The sequence below is a fragment of the Hypanus sabinus genome, chromosome 10 (assembly GCF_030144855.1).
Source record: "Hypanus sabinus isolate sHypSab1 chromosome 10, sHypSab1.hap1, whole genome shotgun sequence".
Taxonomy (NCBI): Eukaryota; Metazoa; Chordata; class Chondrichthyes; order Myliobatiformes; family Dasyatidae; genus Hypanus; species Hypanus sabinus.
In genome coordinates this window covers 148,006,808-148,026,680 of record NC_082715.1, presented here as the reverse complement: position 1 = coordinate 148,026,680, position 19,873 = coordinate 148,006,808, and the positions used below count along the sequence as shown (strand labels likewise).

At 42.0% G+C, this 19,873-nt stretch overlaps 1 protein-coding gene across 2 annotated transcripts in view; it reads left to right on the top strand.

Moving 5' to 3' along the window:
- Positions 1-19,873, top strand: part of gcn1 (GCN1 activator of EIF2AK4) — a 278,383-nt gene that overhangs the window by 222,193 nt on the left and 36,317 nt on the right. For both annotated transcript variants that reach the window (XM_059983222.1, XM_059983223.1), the window contains exons 42-44: positions 2,541-2,683; positions 8,095-8,212; positions 10,918-11,133. In XM_059983222.1, coding sequence (XP_059839205.1) covers positions 2,541-2,683; positions 8,095-8,212; positions 10,918-11,133 — 477 coding nt within the window. The remainder of the gene's footprint in view (positions 1-2,540; positions 2,684-8,094; positions 8,213-10,917; positions 11,134-19,873) is intronic.

Here is a 19,873-nt window from a genome sequence, read left to right as displayed (position 1 = left end):
CATCAGGAAGGAGGTACAGAAGCCTGAAGGCACACACTCAGCAATTCAGGAACAGCTTCTACCCCTCTGCTGACTGATTCCTAAATGGACATTGAACCCTTGATCACTAACTCACTTTTACTATTTCTGTTTTTACACTTTTAAATTTAATTATTTAAAGTACATATATACATACTGTAATTGAATTCTTTCCTATATTTTTTTATGTATTGCATTGTACTGCTGTGTTAAGTTAACAAATTTCACAGCATGTACTAGTGATATTAAATCTGATTCTTCATGCAATATTGCAAATGTGGCTTAAATGTGGGAAGTAGAATTAAAATGGGAGGCCACTGGGAGATCCCACTTTTTCTGCCGAATGGAGTGCAGGTGTTTGGCAAAATGGTCTCCCAATCTGTGCCAAGACTCACCGATATATGGGAGACCACACCTGGAGCACTAGATAACAGTATATGACCCCAACAGACCTACAGGTGAAGTGTCGCTCATTTTAATTCTACTTCCCATTCTCATTCCAACATGTCAATCTATGGCCTCCTCTACTGTCATGATGAGGCCACACTAAGGCTGGAGGAACCACCTTATATCCTCCAACCTGATACCATAAACATAAATTTCTCAAATTTCTGGTAATGGCACCCTCCCCCTGTCCACCATTCCCCATCCCCTTTACCCTCCTTGTCTTATCTCCTTGCCTGCCCATCGCCTCCCTCTGGTGCTCCTCCCTCCTTTTCTTTCTTCTATGGTCTTCTCTGACTGGACTCCCCCTTCTCCAGCCCTGCATCTTATTCACCAATCAACTCCCCAGCTTTTTATTTCATCACCACAACCCCCCCCCCCCAGTTTCACCTATCACCTTGTATTTCTCTCTCCCCTTCCCCACCTTTTAAATCTACTCATCTCTTTTCCTCCACTCTGCCGGAGGGTCTCAGCTCACAACGTCAACTGTACTTTTTTTCCATAGATGCTGTCCGGCCTGCTGAGTTCCTCCAGCATTTTGTGTGTGTTGCTATATCCTGTGGTATCCTTGGGCAGTCTTCCTCGCTGTCCACAACTCTAATTGATTCTCCCTTTGTTCAGTAATGTTGCGTTGGTTGGTAACACTGATCTAAATCAAAGTATAGTTAAAGTTTAGCTCTTACCTCTGGGGGGTAAAATACAGGATGGACGTTCATAAGCTGTGTTGATACTCCAGTGTAAATGAATGTTGTGGCCCTTTTTCTTTTCTCTCAAGATTCAAGTGTGTATTTAAGGTCCTTTACTATTTCAGGATGAATGTGAATGATCCCAGAATCCTGGCAAAATGTTCTCAGACACTAGGCTTAATTATTTGTTTTACTGCTGTTAGTGGTGCCTTGTGGTACTTTTATTAGTTCTTTGCCTCTAACAATTTGAATGATCCAAGGGGCTGGGAGAGATGGTTTAGAAACACATAGGATATTTGCCATCATTAGCTTGGACATCAGAATCAAATTTATTATGTTAAACGATTTTGAATTTGTTACTGTGTGGCAGCAGGCCAGTGCAAAGACATAAAATTATAAATTACAAAAGAAATGGTGCAAAAAACATGAGGTAGTCTTCATGGACCATTCAGAGATTTGATGAGTGATGGAGAGGAAGAAGTTGCTCCTGAATTGTTGATTGGCGGGGGGGGGGGGTGTCTTTAGGTTCCTGTTATATATCTCTGATGATAAAAATGTGAAGAGGGCATGTCCCAGATGATGAGGGAACTTAATAATGGTTGCAGCCTTCTTCAGGCACCACCTCCTGGGGATATGAGCAGAGAGTTAGGCCAGGGTGTTATAGTTCTGGTCACCACACAACAGGGAGGATGTGGCATTGAAGAGGGTTCAGAAAAGGTTCACTAAGGTGTTTCACAGAATAGAACATTTCCTTGAAGAAGGCAAACTGGATAGGCTGGGTTTGCTTTCCCTGGAGCAGAAGAAGCTAAGAGAGGGCCTGACTGAGAATATGAAATTTCCTTTAGAAGAGTTATCTGTGACCAGAGGACATGGATTTAAACTAAGGTTAGGGTATTTAGGAAAGATTTTAGGATTTTTCTATTCAGAGTGTGGTGTAAAATAATATACATCATCTTTTTGAGGCATAGTCTCTTTAACAATGTCTAGATGAGCACATGAAATGCCATGGCATAGAAGGCCATTGGGTAGGTGCTGAAGAATGGGATTATTAGGGATGGATGTCTCGAGCATGCACAAAATAAGCTGATGGGCATTTTTTTATGTGTTATTCTAACAGCATAGCTCTTGCCACTCTATTTTGTGTTTTTGCAAAGATAGCACTATAGCCATCAGAAGGTCACCAATATATGTACTCCAATTGTTTAGAGCTGTCAACAGCTGGATAATCAGTTGACTATTCTGAGTGGCTGAAAAGTAGAAGCAGTTCCTGAGCAATCAGTTTCCATCAGCAATAGATGTGGCCAAATGACCACAATGTAAATACACATTTGAAGCACTAGGAGAAGAATTGCAAACTGTATGGTTTATCAACATGTCAGTTTCTATGTACAGGCTTTGGCGGATGAGAATGAATTTGTTCGTGACACTGCTCTACGTGCTGGACAGCGAATTATTAGCATGTATGCAGAGACTGCTATCGCACTACTGCTTCCAGAGCTGGAACAGGGATTGTTCGATGATAACTGGCGAATCAGGTACCGTGTAGCTTTCAATCAACTCTTGTGTTAACTGTGCACTGAAAAGCAAATGGGTACAAATTTGGGGAATGTAAGAAGTTTGTATGGGTATGAGTTTGTATATATATGGATACAAACTTTGAAAAATGGAAATACTATGGTGGGTGTAAGATCTGGGTATAACTCTTCCAGGAGATTTATGTTGTGTTATTTAATGTTAAATTAGCACAAAAATCTGAAGAATGATTGTGATCAATACTTCACACCTGCTTAATTATTAAGAGCCATAATGGAATTTTAGAAAGATTGTATGCAATTCTGTTTTCCCACTCAAGGAAAGATATAGTGTGTGTGGCAAGGTTTATCAGATTGATTCCTGATTTTTCAGGTTTATCGTATGAGGAGAGATTAAGTGGTGTAGGTGTATGCTCTTAAGTTTATAATAATAATATCATTGAGTTATGAAAGGACTTGATGGGGCAAATAAAAGTTTGATGTTTCCCCTCATTGGAATGTCTGGAAGCAGAGTTAACAAACCCTGTGAATGTTGACAGCCTATCCAAATTGAAGATAATTTCCTGGGAGCCTTTGTTTACAGTATTATTGAGCATAATGGTCTAAATGCACATTGAGATTAACTAATTAAAATATGTATTCCACGCCCTAGTTCCCATTCTATAAGTAATTTTGTAGAATCTTACAAAAGAATCTTTTGACATTCTGATGGATTGAATTGCTTTTAATCTTCAAATTGGTCTTCATTCATTGAGTATACAATATGAGCAATTAGTATTTAGATGGGAGAGGAAGATTAGTTTGCAGTATGTCCTGTTAATAATCACCTCTTGAAATAATGAATAGTGAGACACAGAGAATGTGTATTTATAAATAAGTAACTTTTATCGTTTCAACTGACAAACATGCAGGTTCACAAACTAACTACCTGTGTGCACCCTACTAAAAATCCCTGACCTTCCATGAACAGTCAATGAAGAGAAAGGGTATTACCTGGGAAAGGAGTCTATGCTGACAAGCATTCCTCATAGTCCCAATCTCCAAGTGTCATGGGGCCCTCCTTATCCACAATGGTTGGTCTCTGGTTGCTGGAGTTATCGCCCCTGCATATTTGGAGTTCCTGACTTTTATAGTGTTCCTCATCAATTGAAGTGGTGGATCTCCATCCCATTGACTCAAGGTCACCTTCAAGGTCATTGTTTCATGATTCTGCCCACCCCAGCCTTGTGTGTTTGTCTTTCAACTGACTGGTCCAAACCAGTTATATGAACCAACCCAGAGAAAGTCTAACAAGATTACAGATTGCTTCTTTGGTAGGTATGGCATTTTTCATAATAAGTAGCTTCTCCTCCGAGAATGGTCTCAGATTTAGAAGGTCATTACTTGAAGTTCCTTGTGTCAACATTCAGTTGCTCTGATTAGATTGTCCCAGAGCAAGAATCAGTTCAGAGTCCACGCCCTGTTCATGACAAATAGCTACAGTTGGCCCTCCTTATCCGCGAATTCCGCATGCGCGGATTTCAACCAACCGCAAAAACCCAGAAGTGCTCTTCCAGCACTTGTTGCTCGAGCACGTAAGGACTTTTTTTGCTTGTCATTATTCCCTAAACAATGCAGTATAACAACTATTTTACATAGCATTTACATTGTATTAGGTATTATAAGTAATGTAGAGATGATTTAAAGTATACGGGAGGACATGCGTGGGTTATCTTGGATTGGGATCGAAAAAAATTGGAAGTTCTACTAAATAAGTCAGAACAGGTACATCTGGTATTATTTAGCGTCAGTTAGTCAAACGTTTGTCTTAGTATATAGTATATATTTTACCTTTCTATGCACATAAAACACTACAGAACGTATGTTTCAGTGCCGGGCTTGGAACGGAAGTTCCCAAGTTCGATCTAGTGACAGATCGCTCCCAAGTGCGCTCTGCGCCGTGCCGGGTTGATGTGGAGGATCAAACACCCAAAACCCAATAATTAAACCACTGCATTGCTTAGTAATAATTGTAGCTTTCATCCGGCAGAGCCTTTCTCACTTTATCCTTTAAAATTGTTCCGATCGTTGACCAACTGTAGCCTAACGCTTTTCCAATGACCAGTGGTGTTTCACCTCTTTCCAATCGCTTTATTATTTCCACTTTATTTTCAATCATTATTGTGATTATTTTCGTGAGCAGAAACACTGCGGATTCAGATCTCTGCCACTGGGTCCTAATGTTCTGCACTGAGACCGGTTAAATAAGGTCTGGGGTTCCGCTGGGTCCTAAGGACCACTGCTTTGAGGCATGTTGAATAAGGGACTTGAGCATCTGGAAATTCTGGTATCCGCTAGGGGTCCCAGAACCAATCCGTTCCGGATAAGGAGAGCCGACTGTACTTGTCTGAGAATGGTCTCAGGTTTAGCAGATCATTACCTGAAGCTCCTTGTGCCCACATTTGACTGCTCTGATTAGAGCAAGAATCAGTTCAGAGTCCACAAAATGGAGGGAAACAAAGACAATTGATTTGTCTATTTCCCCTTTCTGTGTTTCTTCTGTAGTTTCTTCCGGCCAATAGTCCCCTATAAGGTGCGGTTTCTGTTGCTTCTTTCCCCAGATCTTCTCTCCAGATGTTCACTCCTGTTCCTGTTGTCCTGTTACCACACTTGAGTAAAACTTCTCTTCACTTTCTGAATGGAAGTATATGCAGAGGGCATAGGGTTTGAGCGTATGTTTGCTTGATGCTGCCGCTTGAGACATAAAATAACTTCTCATGCAAGCAAAAAACTTGGCAGTTTTAAAGTTCTGTGCCCTGGTGTAAACCCAATCTGGATCAAGACCTTTAAATATTACCATCTAAATCTACTTGAGCTCATAAATTAGAGCTACCCAAATGTATTTAATTTTTTATTACTTCGTAAGGAGTGAGAGCTGTCAAGACAACTGGAATCAGCACAAGCAACACAATTTATCATAGCATGGAAATACCCAGACTGATGACAATTAAATTGCTGAAGTCCATCACAATTTGTTTTCCTGTCATCTGCACAACACAAAACTTAGCACTGGAGCAGACACTCTGATCCAGCATGTGTGCACCAGCAATAATGCCAATCTAGCTACTCCTGTTTGAGTGTGCTGCATCCTCCTATTCATGTTTTTCCAACTACCTCCTAAACATTGCTATCAATCTACACCTACCACATCATCAAGTTCGCCAATGACACAACTGTGGTGGGTCTCATCAGCAAGAACAATAAGTCAGCATACAGAGAGGAGGTGCAGCAGCTAACAAACTAGGGTAGAGCCAACAACCTGTCTCTGAATGTGAACAAAAGAGATGGTTGTTGACTTCAGGAGGGTACGGAGCGACCACTCACCGCTGAACATCGACAGCTCCTCTGTAGAGATTGTTAAGAGCTCCAAATTTCTTGGTGTTCACCTGGTGGAGAATCTCACCTGGTCCCTCAACACCAGCTCCATGGCAAAGAAAGCCCAGCAGCGTCTCTACTTTCTGCGAAGGCTGAGAAAAGTCCATCTCCCACCCCACATCATCATCACATTCTACAGGGATTGTATTGAGAGTATCCTGAGCAGCTGTATCACTGCCTGGTTCGGAAATTGCACCATCTCAGATCGCAAGACCCTGCAGTGGATAATGAGGTCAGCTGAGATCATTGGGGTCTCTCTTCCCGCCGTCACGGACATTTACACTACATGCTGCATCGCAAAGCAAACAGCATTATAAAGGACCCCACACACCCCTCATACAAACTCTTCTCCCTCCTGCCATCTGGGAAAAGGCATTCGGGCTCTCACGACCAGACCATGTAGCAGTTTCTTCCCCAAGCTGTCAGACTCCTCAATACCCAGAGCCTGGACTGACACCTTACTGCCCTAGTGTCTTGTCTATTATTTATTGTAATGCCTGCACTGTTTTGTGCACTTTATGCAGTCCTGGGTAGGTGTGTAGTTTAGTGTAGTTTTTTTTCCTGTGTTTTTACGTAGTTCAGTCTCGTTTTTGTATTGTGTCATGTAACACCATGGTCCTGAAAAAACATTGTCTCATTTTTACTATATACTGTACCAGCAGTTATGGTCAAAATGACAATAAAAGTGACTTGACTTGCTTGGCAGGGTGTTCCACATACTTAACCACGCTCCATGTACCCTCTCACATCTCCTTTAAACTTACCTTTCCTCATGTTAGACATATACCCTCTAGTTTTTGACATTTTTAAATGTCTGGCAAAAAGATCATTAACCCTAACCCCACCCTTCAACCTCCAGCTACATAGAAAAAACAATCCAACATTGTCAAACTCCTCTTCTAGATAACATACTCCAATTCAGGCAAAATGCTAATGAACCGCTTCTGCTCTTTCTCCAAAACCTCCATATACTTTCTATGGTGTGGCAACCAGAAATGCAGACAGTACCAAAATCTTATACATGACTTTCCAACTATTACATTCAGTATCTCAACTGATGAAGGCAAGCATGCTGTATTCCTTGTTTACTACTCTATCCATTTTGTGTTGCCACGGTCAGGGAGTTGTACATTTGCATCCCAAGATCCTGCCAAACATCAATGCTCCAAAGAGTCCTGCCATGTACTGCATACTTTCCTCTTACCAACATGCATCATCATGCAATTGTCCAGATTAAACTCTATCTGTCATCTATGTCCTTAACTTACTTACTATCCTCAACTCCACCAGCTTTTGTGTCCTCTGCAAACTTAATAATCAATCCATCTGTAGTTTCATCCAAAAAGCAAAGAACTCCCAATCAGGAGAAACACCCATGCACTGCCACCCAAGCCAGTTTTGTGTCCAATTTACCATGTGACTTGATCTGCTGAAACTTTTGACAAATACTTTAAAATCAACACAGACAATGTCCACTGTGCTATCCTCATCGATCATCTCCATTAACACCTAAACAAACTCTATCAACTTTGTGAAACAGAAAAATTCTCTTACCTGATTCCTTGTAAACTACACTGGAAAATCCATCTGTGGTACTTTTTTCTAAGTTGTTCTCAAAACTGTCTTTTGTTCATACATGATTCATTTATAACACGAAGCAAAAGGTTAAAATCCAAGGTTTAATGTAGTCGTTTTTAGACACTGAATAAATTGATTCACTAACATGCAAATCTCCATCTGTTTTACCCCTTTGATTGTTTGATTTGAATTTACATCTTGTTTCAAATGCCTCTGTTGTCCTTCAGTGTTTAGTTGCAGTAGAGAAGGCAGGCCTTTTTCCATGTAGACTGGGGAAGCTTGTTTAGTCCCATTTATCTAAACCACATCCTAGCCCAGTGTGGTGCAGTTTGCATGAGGGATTATTTTGAAAGAAGTTGGATTATATGAAAAGAACAGTCAAATTAATGAAACATAATTTTTTTTCTCCCTTTGGGTTTCAGGTTCAGTTCAGTCCAGTTGCTTGGAGACTTGCTGTTCCATGTGTCAGGGGTGACTGGAAAGATGACAACAGAGACTGCCTCAGAGGATGATAACTTCGGCACCGCACAGTCTAATAAGGTGAATCACATATTGATACGAGTGTTGTGAGATGAGCTGTGCACACTTGTAAAACCTAAAAATACAAAAGGACAAACACAGCACCTTTGTTTAACTGACTCTCCCATTATCAATATTCATGTAGCACCAGGGTCCTGGAGGAACGTTGTTTCGTTTTTACTGTGTACTGTACCAGCAGTTTATGGTCGAAATGACAAAGTTCACTTGACTGGGCTTGACTTGTTTTGACTTGTAGGGGCATTAGGGGAAAAAAAATTATCTTTTTGTAAACATAAGCGATTCTGCAGATCTGGAAATCTTGAGCAATGCTCAAAAAGTACTGAAGGTCCTGATGAAGGGTCATGGTCCAAAATGTTGACTGTTTATTCCCCTTTTTTGATGCTGCCTGACTCGTTGAGTTCCTCCAACATTTTGTTTATGTTGCTCAATGACCTTTTTGTACCTTGAATGGGTGAATAGTGGAATAGGCTATTTGTATACTTGCTGCTCAAAAAGATGATAATTTTTCTTTGTGCCACTGTCAATAACTCAATATTCCTTTGTTCACTTAGAATATCCACTATACTGTTGTTGTTTGTTTTGGTCAGTTTAACATGCCTCGACATGTCTTTCATGTGGGTTAACTCAGTGGACAGTTCAACAGTTACACTAGCTGTCTGGGTCAGTTTACAAGCCTTATGGACAAGCTGCCTTATCATTGGATTTGTGGACCTGGTTCTGAATTGCCATTCCAAGGGACTCCACAAAATATGTCCGGACTGGAATTTTTCTCTTGAAGAATAAAAGCTTAGAGGTGATCTGATAGAGATCATAATATTAATTAAATGGTTCAGTCACAAAAGCACATTTGTTTTGTTTTATTAGACTCCCCTCTCGTTGTGCAACACCTCTCTGCCCATTACAGAGGGAGAGAGCCTGTTGCATGTCAAATTGTTGGGTGAATGATTAGTTTTTGTTGTTGTGTAGATTAGTGGTCACCAACCTTTTTAAGCCCAAGATCCCCTATCTCAGCCTTAGTAAAAGGCAAGATCGACCCCACATCAATTAGTTACATGCAGCACACCAGGGCAGAAAAGACCGGAAGTAAGAACCCTGCAGCCCAGAAGTAGAAATAATATATAAACACCGGGGGGTACCCATCATTTTTTTTTTGCACCGCGGACCAGTTTAATATTGATGATATTCTTGCGAACTGGCCAATGGGGGCTAAACACGACCGGAATACAGCGATACTCGAAGCAGGTTCCTTATGTCCAGTCTATTCTAGTTTTCACGGCTCTTGGCTTCTGTCCCGCTTGCTCACGTTTTTTCCGCTGAGAAAATTCAGCAGATTCGTCTTTAAGTGCTGGATGCTTGGACTCAGGGTACTGAAGCAGTTTTGAGACATTGCCAATTAGACAGCCTCCGGGCCCAAACTCAGCCTCCCGCCCACCAGACGCCTTGGCCAGGTGCGGCTGGTTGTGGGTGGGGTGAGAGGACAAGTTCAGGGACGGAGGTCCCTGTACCGGGGCCACGGCAGTCACAGTCCGGAGAGCGCAGTCAACCAAGTGAGGAGTGTAACAGTGTAACAGCCCGCCCCCTCTTGTAGGATCTATCAGCCGACAAAAGTTTGTTTCAGTAGATCGCAGCGCGGTAGCTGCTCTGATACTTACGAAATGCTGAGTCCAAATTAGGTCGTCTGCGAATATTTTAGCACCGGGTTCCCCACAAACATTCAGTGTACTAAACAGGTTCAGAGGCAGCACTCCAGGCCAGTAGCGACGGCACTTCCCGCCAGCCGCCCAAGGGAAATGAGTGATCCCTGGTGCAAGGATATCACTGCGTTTAGTCGCCTGATGACTGCGTGCGTTCATGTTCAACAGTGAGCGTGACAGGGAATGAGGAAAAGTGCAGCTGACTCATATCGTTTCCTCATGGCCCGGTGGTTGGGGGCCAGTGAATTACATTGTGTAATGCGGGAGAGCTATGTGCATCCGCACTGGACAGAAAGAACAGAACTAAAACCCTGCAACCCAGAAACAATCTCTCAACAGTATTTGTGTATTTATTTTCCTTTTTTTTTTCGGGATCAACTGGGAAAGTCTCAAAGACCGACCAGTCGATTGCTATCAATGGGTTGGCGACCACTAGTGTAGATCATGGTCTCTATCTTGGGGATTTTACTATTGCTTTCTTGGTGGGTGGTGGGTATTGATGCTTTTTGCTGTCATTAAGTGAGAGAGGGGAGGCTTGTGCAAAGGAGGGGGAGTGGGGGGGCTTTGGCATTCTAACATTTTTACTGTCACTTATTCTTTGGGATATCCTGTTTTTGTGGATGTCAGTGAAGAACAAGAATTTCAGGTTGTATATTATACATTCTCTGACATTAAATGGAACTGTTGAAGATAATTTCATTTGAGGAGTTCAAGATTAAGGGTCATAAACAAAACTGTAACTAATAAATCTAAAATGTAATCAGAAGGAAGTTTTGTCTATAATGTTAACAATGTGGAACGTGCTACCATGCAGAATATCTGAAGCCTGGATATGAAGGAGAGTAACAAGATATGTTGATGGTGTTAGATGGTGAGAGATTCTTATTGAAAGTGAACAGAGACACGTTCCAAATGGGCTAAGTGAATAGCTCTGAGCACAAATTTTTATAATTCAATGTATCAGGTGGTATAAATTGTGGTTGATTATAACATGATCTTTTGTTCTTTCAGGCTATAATTACTGCACTTGGACAGGAGAGGAGGAACCGTGTACTGGCTGGACTCTATATGGGCCGTTCTGACACACAACTAGTGGTGCGTCAGGCCTCACTACATGTCTGGAAAATTGTTGTATCCAACACCCCACGTACTCTTCGCGAGATCTTGCCAACACTCTTCACTCTGCTGTTGGGTTTCCTGGCCAGTACCTGCGCTGACAAGAGAACGGTGAGTTCAGACGTTAATGATAAATGATTAAAGTATTGCTATAAATTGACCTGTTGGGATAACCTTCATTATATTGAGATCTTTGATTGTTTAGTTTACTTAGCCCAAGGATAATAATGATAGCTGATGAATTGCTTTTCTGTTATATCTGACAATAACAGAGAAACCTGTGCAGGAGAGGCTTTAAAGCAGTTCCACTCAGCCTTGGAAGTCTGGGTCCAGTGGTACTAATAGTCGTTACAATTGAGGCCTTCCTTGGTTGTAGTGTATGTCCACAACTGCTTCTGTGTCTTGTCATGCCCTTCGCTCTCCATAAAGTATTGTAGAACTGCCTTCCAACAATTGGATCTCACTGTTGGTCTGAACCACCCACTCTGCTAAAACAGAGTTCACATGCAGGTCCCTATCTCACCAGGGTATGAAGCCCACCCTGGATTAGTCCGTCTGAACAATTGTTGTACTGGGGTGTGGCCACTGTCGCATACAAACAGCTACTTGGAGCCACAGGTGAGGGTTGAGTGTCCAGGGGGGAGACTAAAGGTGAGTAAGTGGGTCCAGAATGGATATAACAATCCTCTACCTCTCCCTGGACAGCCCATACACTCTGTTTTTTGTGCTGTAACTACTTTCTGGGAAGCTTAATTCCAGAAATTACTTCTAAACTGCTACTTTTATAATCATAAATAATATACATGGAAATGTTAGAATGAGACAGTGGAGTTACTGTTTCAAAGCTCCAGTGAGCTGAATCCAGTGCTGAATCCCAGTGGTGTCTGTGTTGTTTGGACTTTCTTTATATAGCTGCGTGGATTTCCTCTGGTAGTTCCAGTTCCCTCCCAAATCTGAAAGACAGCAGGTGCTGGTATGATAGGCGTGTCATAGAATCTGGGTGGTGATAAGGAGAGAATGGGTCCTGAGAGGAGAACAGGATGGGTCTGTAAAACAGCATAGATCCATTAACCCAAGCCTCCTGTATTGTAATGAAGTATCAAAAAAAATCAAAACTACTGTTGTCCTGGTATAACCATGATGCAAATTAGTGAACCTTTGGTCTATTCCTGTCTCCTTGCTCAGGTTAGGATACTTGAATTGCACACAGTTCTTCAGATGTGGTCTTCCCATAACCCTGCATAATCAGAGTAAGCTGTCCTTCCTCCTGTACTTCCAGTGAAGGCCAGCATACCACATATTCACGCAGTCTAAATCACCTTGAAGCCTCATTGTGTCATCATCACGTGTCTGTCTCACTCAGGTTTCATATAAATATCTCATTTGGTTTCTCATCCAATCAATGATAATACATTCTGAATAGCTGGAGCCCTGAGCACTGATCACTGTAGTACCAGACAAGTCACTGCCTGCCACTTTAAGTAAATCCTTTTTTTGTTTCCTGGCAATCAAACCCCTTTGGAACCAGATTTAATATCGCCAGCATATGTTATTAGTATATATTATATATGTTATATGATAGACATGTATATAAAAGAACATAAGAAACAGGAGCAGGAGTCGGCCATCTGGCCCGTCGAGCCTGCTCCGCCATTCAATAAGATCATGGCTAATATATGTCTGTTAAATAGTTAGGTTGAAATAAGTAGTGCAAAATAACAGAAATAAAAAAGTAGTGAGGTGGTGTTCATGTGTTTAATATCCATTTAAAACGCTGATGGAATGGGGGAAGAAGCTGTTCCTGAATCACTGAATGTGGGCCTTCAGGCTTCTGTGCTCCTTCCCAACAGTAACAGTGTGAAGAGGGCATGTCCTGGGTGGTGGGGATCCTTAATGATGGATGCCACCTTCCTAAGGCATTGCTCCTTGAAGATGTCTTGGATACTCCGGAGGCTCGTACCCATGATGGAGCTGACTAGTTTTACACATTTCTGCAGCTTATTTTGAACTTGTACATTAGAAACCCTCCCCCCCCCATACCAAACGGTGATGCAGCCAGTCAGAATCCTCTCCAGGGTACAAATGCTGAAGTTTTTGTATGTTTTAGTTGACAAACCAAATCTGCGCAGATGTTTAATAAAATACAGCTACTGTCTTGCTTTCTTATAGCTACATCAATATATTGCATCCAGGTTAGGTCCTCAGAAATATAGACACCCAGGAACATGAAATTGCTCACTCTCTCCACTTCTGGTCCCTCTATGAGGATTGGTTTGTGTCCCCTCACCTTACCTTTTCTGAAGTCCACAATCAGCTCTTTGGGCTTACTGACATTGAGTGTAAGGTTATTGCTGCAACACCATTCAACTAACTGGTATATCTTGCTCCTGTACGCCCTTTCGTCACCATCTGAAATTCTGCCAACAATGGTTGTATCATCCGCAAATTTATAGATGGCATCTGAGCTACGCCTAACTACAGTCTGGGTGTAGAGAGAGTAGAGCAGTGGGAGTACCCACAGCAGTATATCACCTACAATCTAATGTGCTTTCATTTTGCACATTTTATCAAATGTCTTCTAAATGTTCAGATACAATCATCCAGTTACATCCTCAAAACTGAAAGGGAAGTTGTCAAACACAATTTGCATTTCATACATCCATGCATACATCCAAAAATGGGGTGAATAAAAATGGAATTAATGTAGGTTTAGTGTAAATGGCAGTTGGTGGTTGACGTGAACCATGGTGCAAAAGGTATCTGTCTCTCTACAGTTTGATCTTTGATATACAGGCAGTCCCTGGGTTACGAACGAGTTCCGTTCCTGAGTCAGTCTTTAAGTCGGATTTGTACATAAGTCGGAACAAGTACATCTGGTATTACTTTGCGTCAGTTAGTCAAACCTTTGTCTTAGTATATATTTTACCTTGTATGCATATAAAACACTTAAGAAACCTATGTATTCCAATAATTAAACCACTGTGTTGCTTAGTAATCATTGTAGTGTGGCGACCCATTTCCTAGCGTATCCGAACCGACTCACAATTAGATAGCCTACGGGGGTTTGCGAGCACAGAGCTTTGGAGCCTCTGCGCCATGGGGGGCCGGTTGACAGAGGCTTAAAAGTGAGGCTGAAGTTTTCGAATAAAGTTTTTTCCTTTGACTGCAGTTACCGACTCCGTGTCGTAATTTTAGCGCTGCTTGTAGCACACCGCTACAGTAGCTTTCATCGGGGCAGGGCCTTTCACATGCTCCATTATTCTCACTTTATCCTTTAAAATTGTTCTGATCGTTGACCGACTGTAGCCTAATGCTTTTCCAATGACAGATGACGTTTCACCTCTTTCCGCTTTTAATATTTCCACTTTATTTTCAATCGTGATCACTTCCCATCAATGGAACAGAAACACTGCGGGCGGCAAGTCCCGAGCTCTGCCGGCTCCCAAGGTCCACTGAGTCCTCAGGACCACTGCACTGAGACAGGCTAAATGGGACAAGTGGGGGCTGTGCTAGGTTTGGGATTGGGTAGTTGATCCTCCACAATATTCCGTGTGGGAATTTAAACTGGAGGTGGCAGTGTTTTTTTTATGAGGTCGAGTTGCGAGCTCGACATCAACCTGGCACGGGAAGTGGTCTGTCAATGGATCAATTTCAGGAACCTCCATTCTCCAGCCCGACACTGATCTCACTGTGCCACCAGCCGACTGGAACGGGGGGTTGGGGGGGGGGGGGGGTGTCAGGATGAATCTTGCTAGGAAAAATTTAAGCCAAATACAAAATTACACACTCAGTACAGTGTCAACGGGTACGATTTAAAATGGCGGACGGCATCACGATCCGACTTAAAATGGCGGACAGCGTTCTCCGTCCTCAGTTTGTAAGTACGAGATGTCCATAAGTCAGACGTTCGTAACTCAGGGACTACCTGTACTTGTGTAAGTGACAGTGCAGAGAAAGTTTGCTTGATTGATTCCTGGGATGAAGCAGTTGTTTTATGAAGAAAAGTTGAGCAAATAGGACCTTTGCTCATTAAAGATAAAGAAGAATAGGAAATGATCATATTGAACTGTAAAACTCCGAGGGTCTTTTCAGGGTATGTACTAAGAGGCTATTTCCCACATAGGAGGATCCTAGAACTTTGGAGCATGGATTTAGATGAAACAGTTGCTCATTTAAGACATTTAGTAATTTTTATCCCCTTCTGTAGCAAAGAAAATATTGTAAAATTTGTTCTGTATGCTTATCTGATTTGGCAGGATGAGGTATTTGCAAAGAAAGCATTGTACACATGTTAAACCATAAGAAATCACTTCATTAGAGATAGATTACAGAAAGAAAAAACATATAGAAACATAGAAAACCTACAGCACAATACAGGCCCTTCAGCCCACTAAGTCCCTACCTTAGAAATTAATAGCCTTACCTATACCTTATGTTTAATGAGGTACTAGTACAGAAAGTAAACTAATACTTATCGTCCACTTAATCTGCCTGCACAATGACGGAAGAAACCAGATTTCACAAACTCCTTAAACTTGAAGTACTATAAACATATAACAATTACAGCACGGAAACAGGCCATCTCGGCCCTTCTAGTCTGTGCCAAACACTTACTCTCACCTAGTCCCACCGACCTGCACTCAGCCCATAATCCTCCATTCCTTTCCTGTCCATATACCTATTCAATTTTACTTTAAATGACAATACTGAACCTGCCTCTACCACTTCTACTGGAAGCTTGTTCCACACAGCTACCACTCTCTGAGTAAAGAAATTTCCCCTCGTATTACCCCTAAACTTTTGCTCCCTAACTCTCAACTCATGTCCTCTTGTTTGAATCTCCCCTACTCTCAGTTCAGTACTGTGTTCTGTTCACCTCACTACAGGAAGGATATGAATATTATAGAGAGAGTGCAGAGGAGATTTACAAGGATGTTGCCTGGATTGGAGGGCAGACCTTATGAGAATCGGTTGAGTGATCTCAGCCTTTTCTCCTTGGAGTGACAGAGGATGAAAGGTGACCTGATAGAGATGTATAAGATGATGAGAGGCATTGATTGTGTGGATAGTCAGAGACTTTTTCCAAGGGCTGAAATGGCTAACATGAGGAGGCAGTTTTAAGGTGCTTGGAAGTAGGTACCAAGGGGATGTCAGGGTTAAGTTTTTCACACAGAAATTGGTGGGTGCATGGAATTCACTGCCGGTGGTGGAAGTGGATACAATAGGGTCTTTTAAGAGCCTCTTAGATTGGTACATGGAGCTTAGAAACATAGAGGGCTATGCACCAGGGAAATTCTAGGCATTCTCCAGAGTAGGTTACATGGCCGCACAACTTGCGGGCTGAAGGGGCTGTAATGTGCTGTAGGTTTCTACAGTCTTTGTTAAACTAGTTCTTTCCTGTGATAAGTTACAATTTAGTACACATGTTCTTACCTTTCCAAAACATGTATTCATCATCATCTACTCTCAGGGCTGTATACTGGTACTCTTTTAATTTCGGCAAAACATTCCCACTTTGAGGCTAACAACATTTTGTCTTACAAAAATCCATTTCACTTTAGCATGTATCGAGGGATCAAATTAAATTAACTCTTTTCGTACATCATCACATGCTCTTTGCAAGTGTGACTCCTTGCAATTCTGTATTTTAGACAGATAATAGACCGTTAAGTATATTCATGGACAAGATAGATATTTGATTATGGAGACAAATAGGCACATAGATTATAGGAAAATGGAGGGATTTGCAGCAGGGAAGGTTTAGATTGATCACAGAGCAAGGTATAAGGTCAGCACAGCATTGTGGGCCGAAGGACCTATACTGTACTGGGCTGTACTGTTCTACGTTCTAAAGAGGAACAGATCTTGTCTGACAAGTAGTGAGACAAAATGTACCTATTGGGCAGTGTAGTAAAGTTCTGGAAAGAGAATGCTAGAAGAAAAGGCTCTCAACAACGTGGGTGGAGGGGTAGGACGGAAGCAAAAATCCAAGAGTTGTGAATGAACTACAAGAGGAGGTTCCCCTGCTGCTCAGTGAGTCTTCAACATGCATCATGTTTGAGTTTTGGCCCGAGGAATGTGACAAGATTACAACACTTTACATACTGGTGTTCCAGTAAGGCAAGATGAAATAAACCAATATACACTCAGCAGCAACTTTATTAGGTATGCCTATACCACCTGCTCCTTATCTAATCAACAAATCACTGCGTAAAAGCTTGCAGACATGGTCAAGAGGTTCAGTTGTAGTTCAGACCAAACATCAGAATGAGGAAGAAATATGATCTAAGTGATTTTGCCCTTGGACACATAAATGGTATGTTACCTCCTGGGAGCTAGGGTCAGAGACATCTTGGATTGTGTCCACAGCATTTTGGAGGGGGAGGGAGAGCAGTCAGATGTCTTGATATATGTTGGTACCAATGACATAGGAATGGAAAGCAAAGAGATCCTGAAAAGAGAATGTAGAGAGCCAGGCAGAAGCCTGAGAAGCGGGACCTCCAGGGTACTAATTTCTGGATTGCTGCCTGTGCCACGCGCCATTGAGGGTAGAAACAGGATGATTGGCCGATTCATGTGTGGCTGGTGCAGGGGACTGGGCTTCAGGTTCTTGATCTCTTCTAGGAAGATATGACTTGGACAAACGTGACGGTTTGCACCTGAACCTGAGTGCGACCAATATTCTAGCAGACAAGTTTGTTAGAGCTGTTGGGGAGGCTTTAAACTGATTTGGCAGGGGAATGGGAACCGGAGTGAAGGGACTCGAGGTTCAATGGACAGTGCAAAAAGCAAATATAGCATACATTCAGACTGTCAGGATGATAGGACAAAATAGCAGCCAGCAGGTTGAGTATCATTGCATTAGGGAATAAAAAAGGGTAGCAAATATAGAACTCAAAGTGTTATATCTCAATGCATGGCATACAAGAAATAAGGTGGATGATCTGTTGTACAGTTACAGATTGTCAGGTATGGTGTTGTCATCAGTGAATCATGGCTGAAGGATGGTTGTAGTCAGGAGCTGAATGTCCAAGGTTACACGTTGTATGAGAGGGAGAGGAAGGTAGGCAGAGGGGTGGTGTGACTCTACTGGTAAAGAATGGCATCAAATCAGTAGAAATAAGTGACATAGGATTGGAAGATGTTGAATCCTTGTGGGTGAGTTAAGCTGCAAGGCTAAAAGAACCCTGATGGCAGTTATATACTGGCCTGCTAATGGTAGCCAGATTAGAGTCAAAAGGGCAATGTTATGGTAGTCAGGGAGATTTCAACATGCAGTTTGATTGGGGAAAATCAGGTTGATAATGAATCTCAAGAGTGAGTTGCTGAATGCCTACAAGCTGGCTTTTTAGAGGAGTTTGTTGTTGAGTCTACTGGGGATCAGCTATATTGGATTGGGTGTTATGTAATGAACTGGAGGTAATTAGGAAGTTCGAGGTAAAAGAACCCTTAGGAGGCAGTGATCACAATATGATTGAGTTCAACTTGAAATTTGATAGGGAGAAAGTAAAGTCTGACGTAGCAGTGTTTCAGTGGAGTAAAGGAAGTTACAGTGGGATGAGAGAGAAGTTGGCCAAAGGAAATCAGAAGGTGCTGCTGGCACGGGTGACAGCAGAGCAGCGATGACGTGAGTTTCTGAGAAAAACGAGGCTAGATGTATTCCAAAATCGAAGAAATACTCAAATGGCAAAATAGTGCAGCAGTGGCTGACAAAGGAAGTCAAAGCTAATGTAAAAACAAAAGAGAAAGCACACAACAAAACAAAACTTAGCAGGAACACAGGAGTGGGAAGCTTTTAAAACCCTTTAGAGAGCAACTAAAAAATCATTAGGAGAGAAAAGATGAAAGCAAGCTAGCAACCAATATCAAAATGGATAGTAAAAGCTTTTTCAAGTATGTAAAATATAAAAGAGAGATGAGAGTGAGTATAGGACTGCTAGAAATGAGGCAGCAGAAATAATATTGGGGGACAAGGAGATGGCTGCTGAACTAAATGAGTATTTTGCATTAGTCTTCACAGTGGAAGACAATAGCAGTGTTCCAGGTGTTGAAGGCTGTGAGGGAAGAAAGGTGAGTGTGGTTACTGTTACAAGGGAGAAGGTGCTCAAAATGCAGAAAGACCTAAGGGTATATAAGTCACTCAGGCCAGGTGAGCTGCACCCTAGTGGTAGAGATTGTGGAGGCATTAGCAATGATCTTTCAAAATTCATTGGACTCTGGCATGGTGTCTGAGGATTGGAAAATTGCAAATGTCACTCCACTCTTTAAAAAGGAGAAAGGCAGCAGAAAGGAAATTATAGACCAGTTAGCCTGATCTCAGTGTTTGGGAAGATGTTGGAGTAAATTGTTAAGGATGAGGTTTTGAAGTATTTGGTGACACAGGACAAGATAGGACAAAATCAGCAAGGAAAAATCTTGCTTAGCTAACCTGTTGGAATTCTTTGAGGAGTTTACAAGTAGGATAGATAAAGGGGATGCAGTGGATGTTATATATTTAGACTTTCAGAAGGTGCCACAGATGAAGCTGCTTACCAAGTTAAGAGCCCATGGTATTACAGGTATTACAGTATTACTGGCATGGTTAGAGCATTAGCTGATTGATGGGAGGAAGCAAGTGGGAATAAAAGGATCCTTTTCTGGTGGGCTGCTGGTGACTAGTGGTGTTCTGCAGGGTTTGGTATTAAACATAGAAAACGTTGAACATAAGTGCAGGAGTAGGCTATTTGGCCCTTCCAGCCTGCACCGCCATTCAGTATGATCATGACTGATCATCCAACTCAGAACCCTGTACCTACCTGCCTTATCTCCATACCCCCGATCCCTTTAGCCACAAGGACCATATCTAACTCCC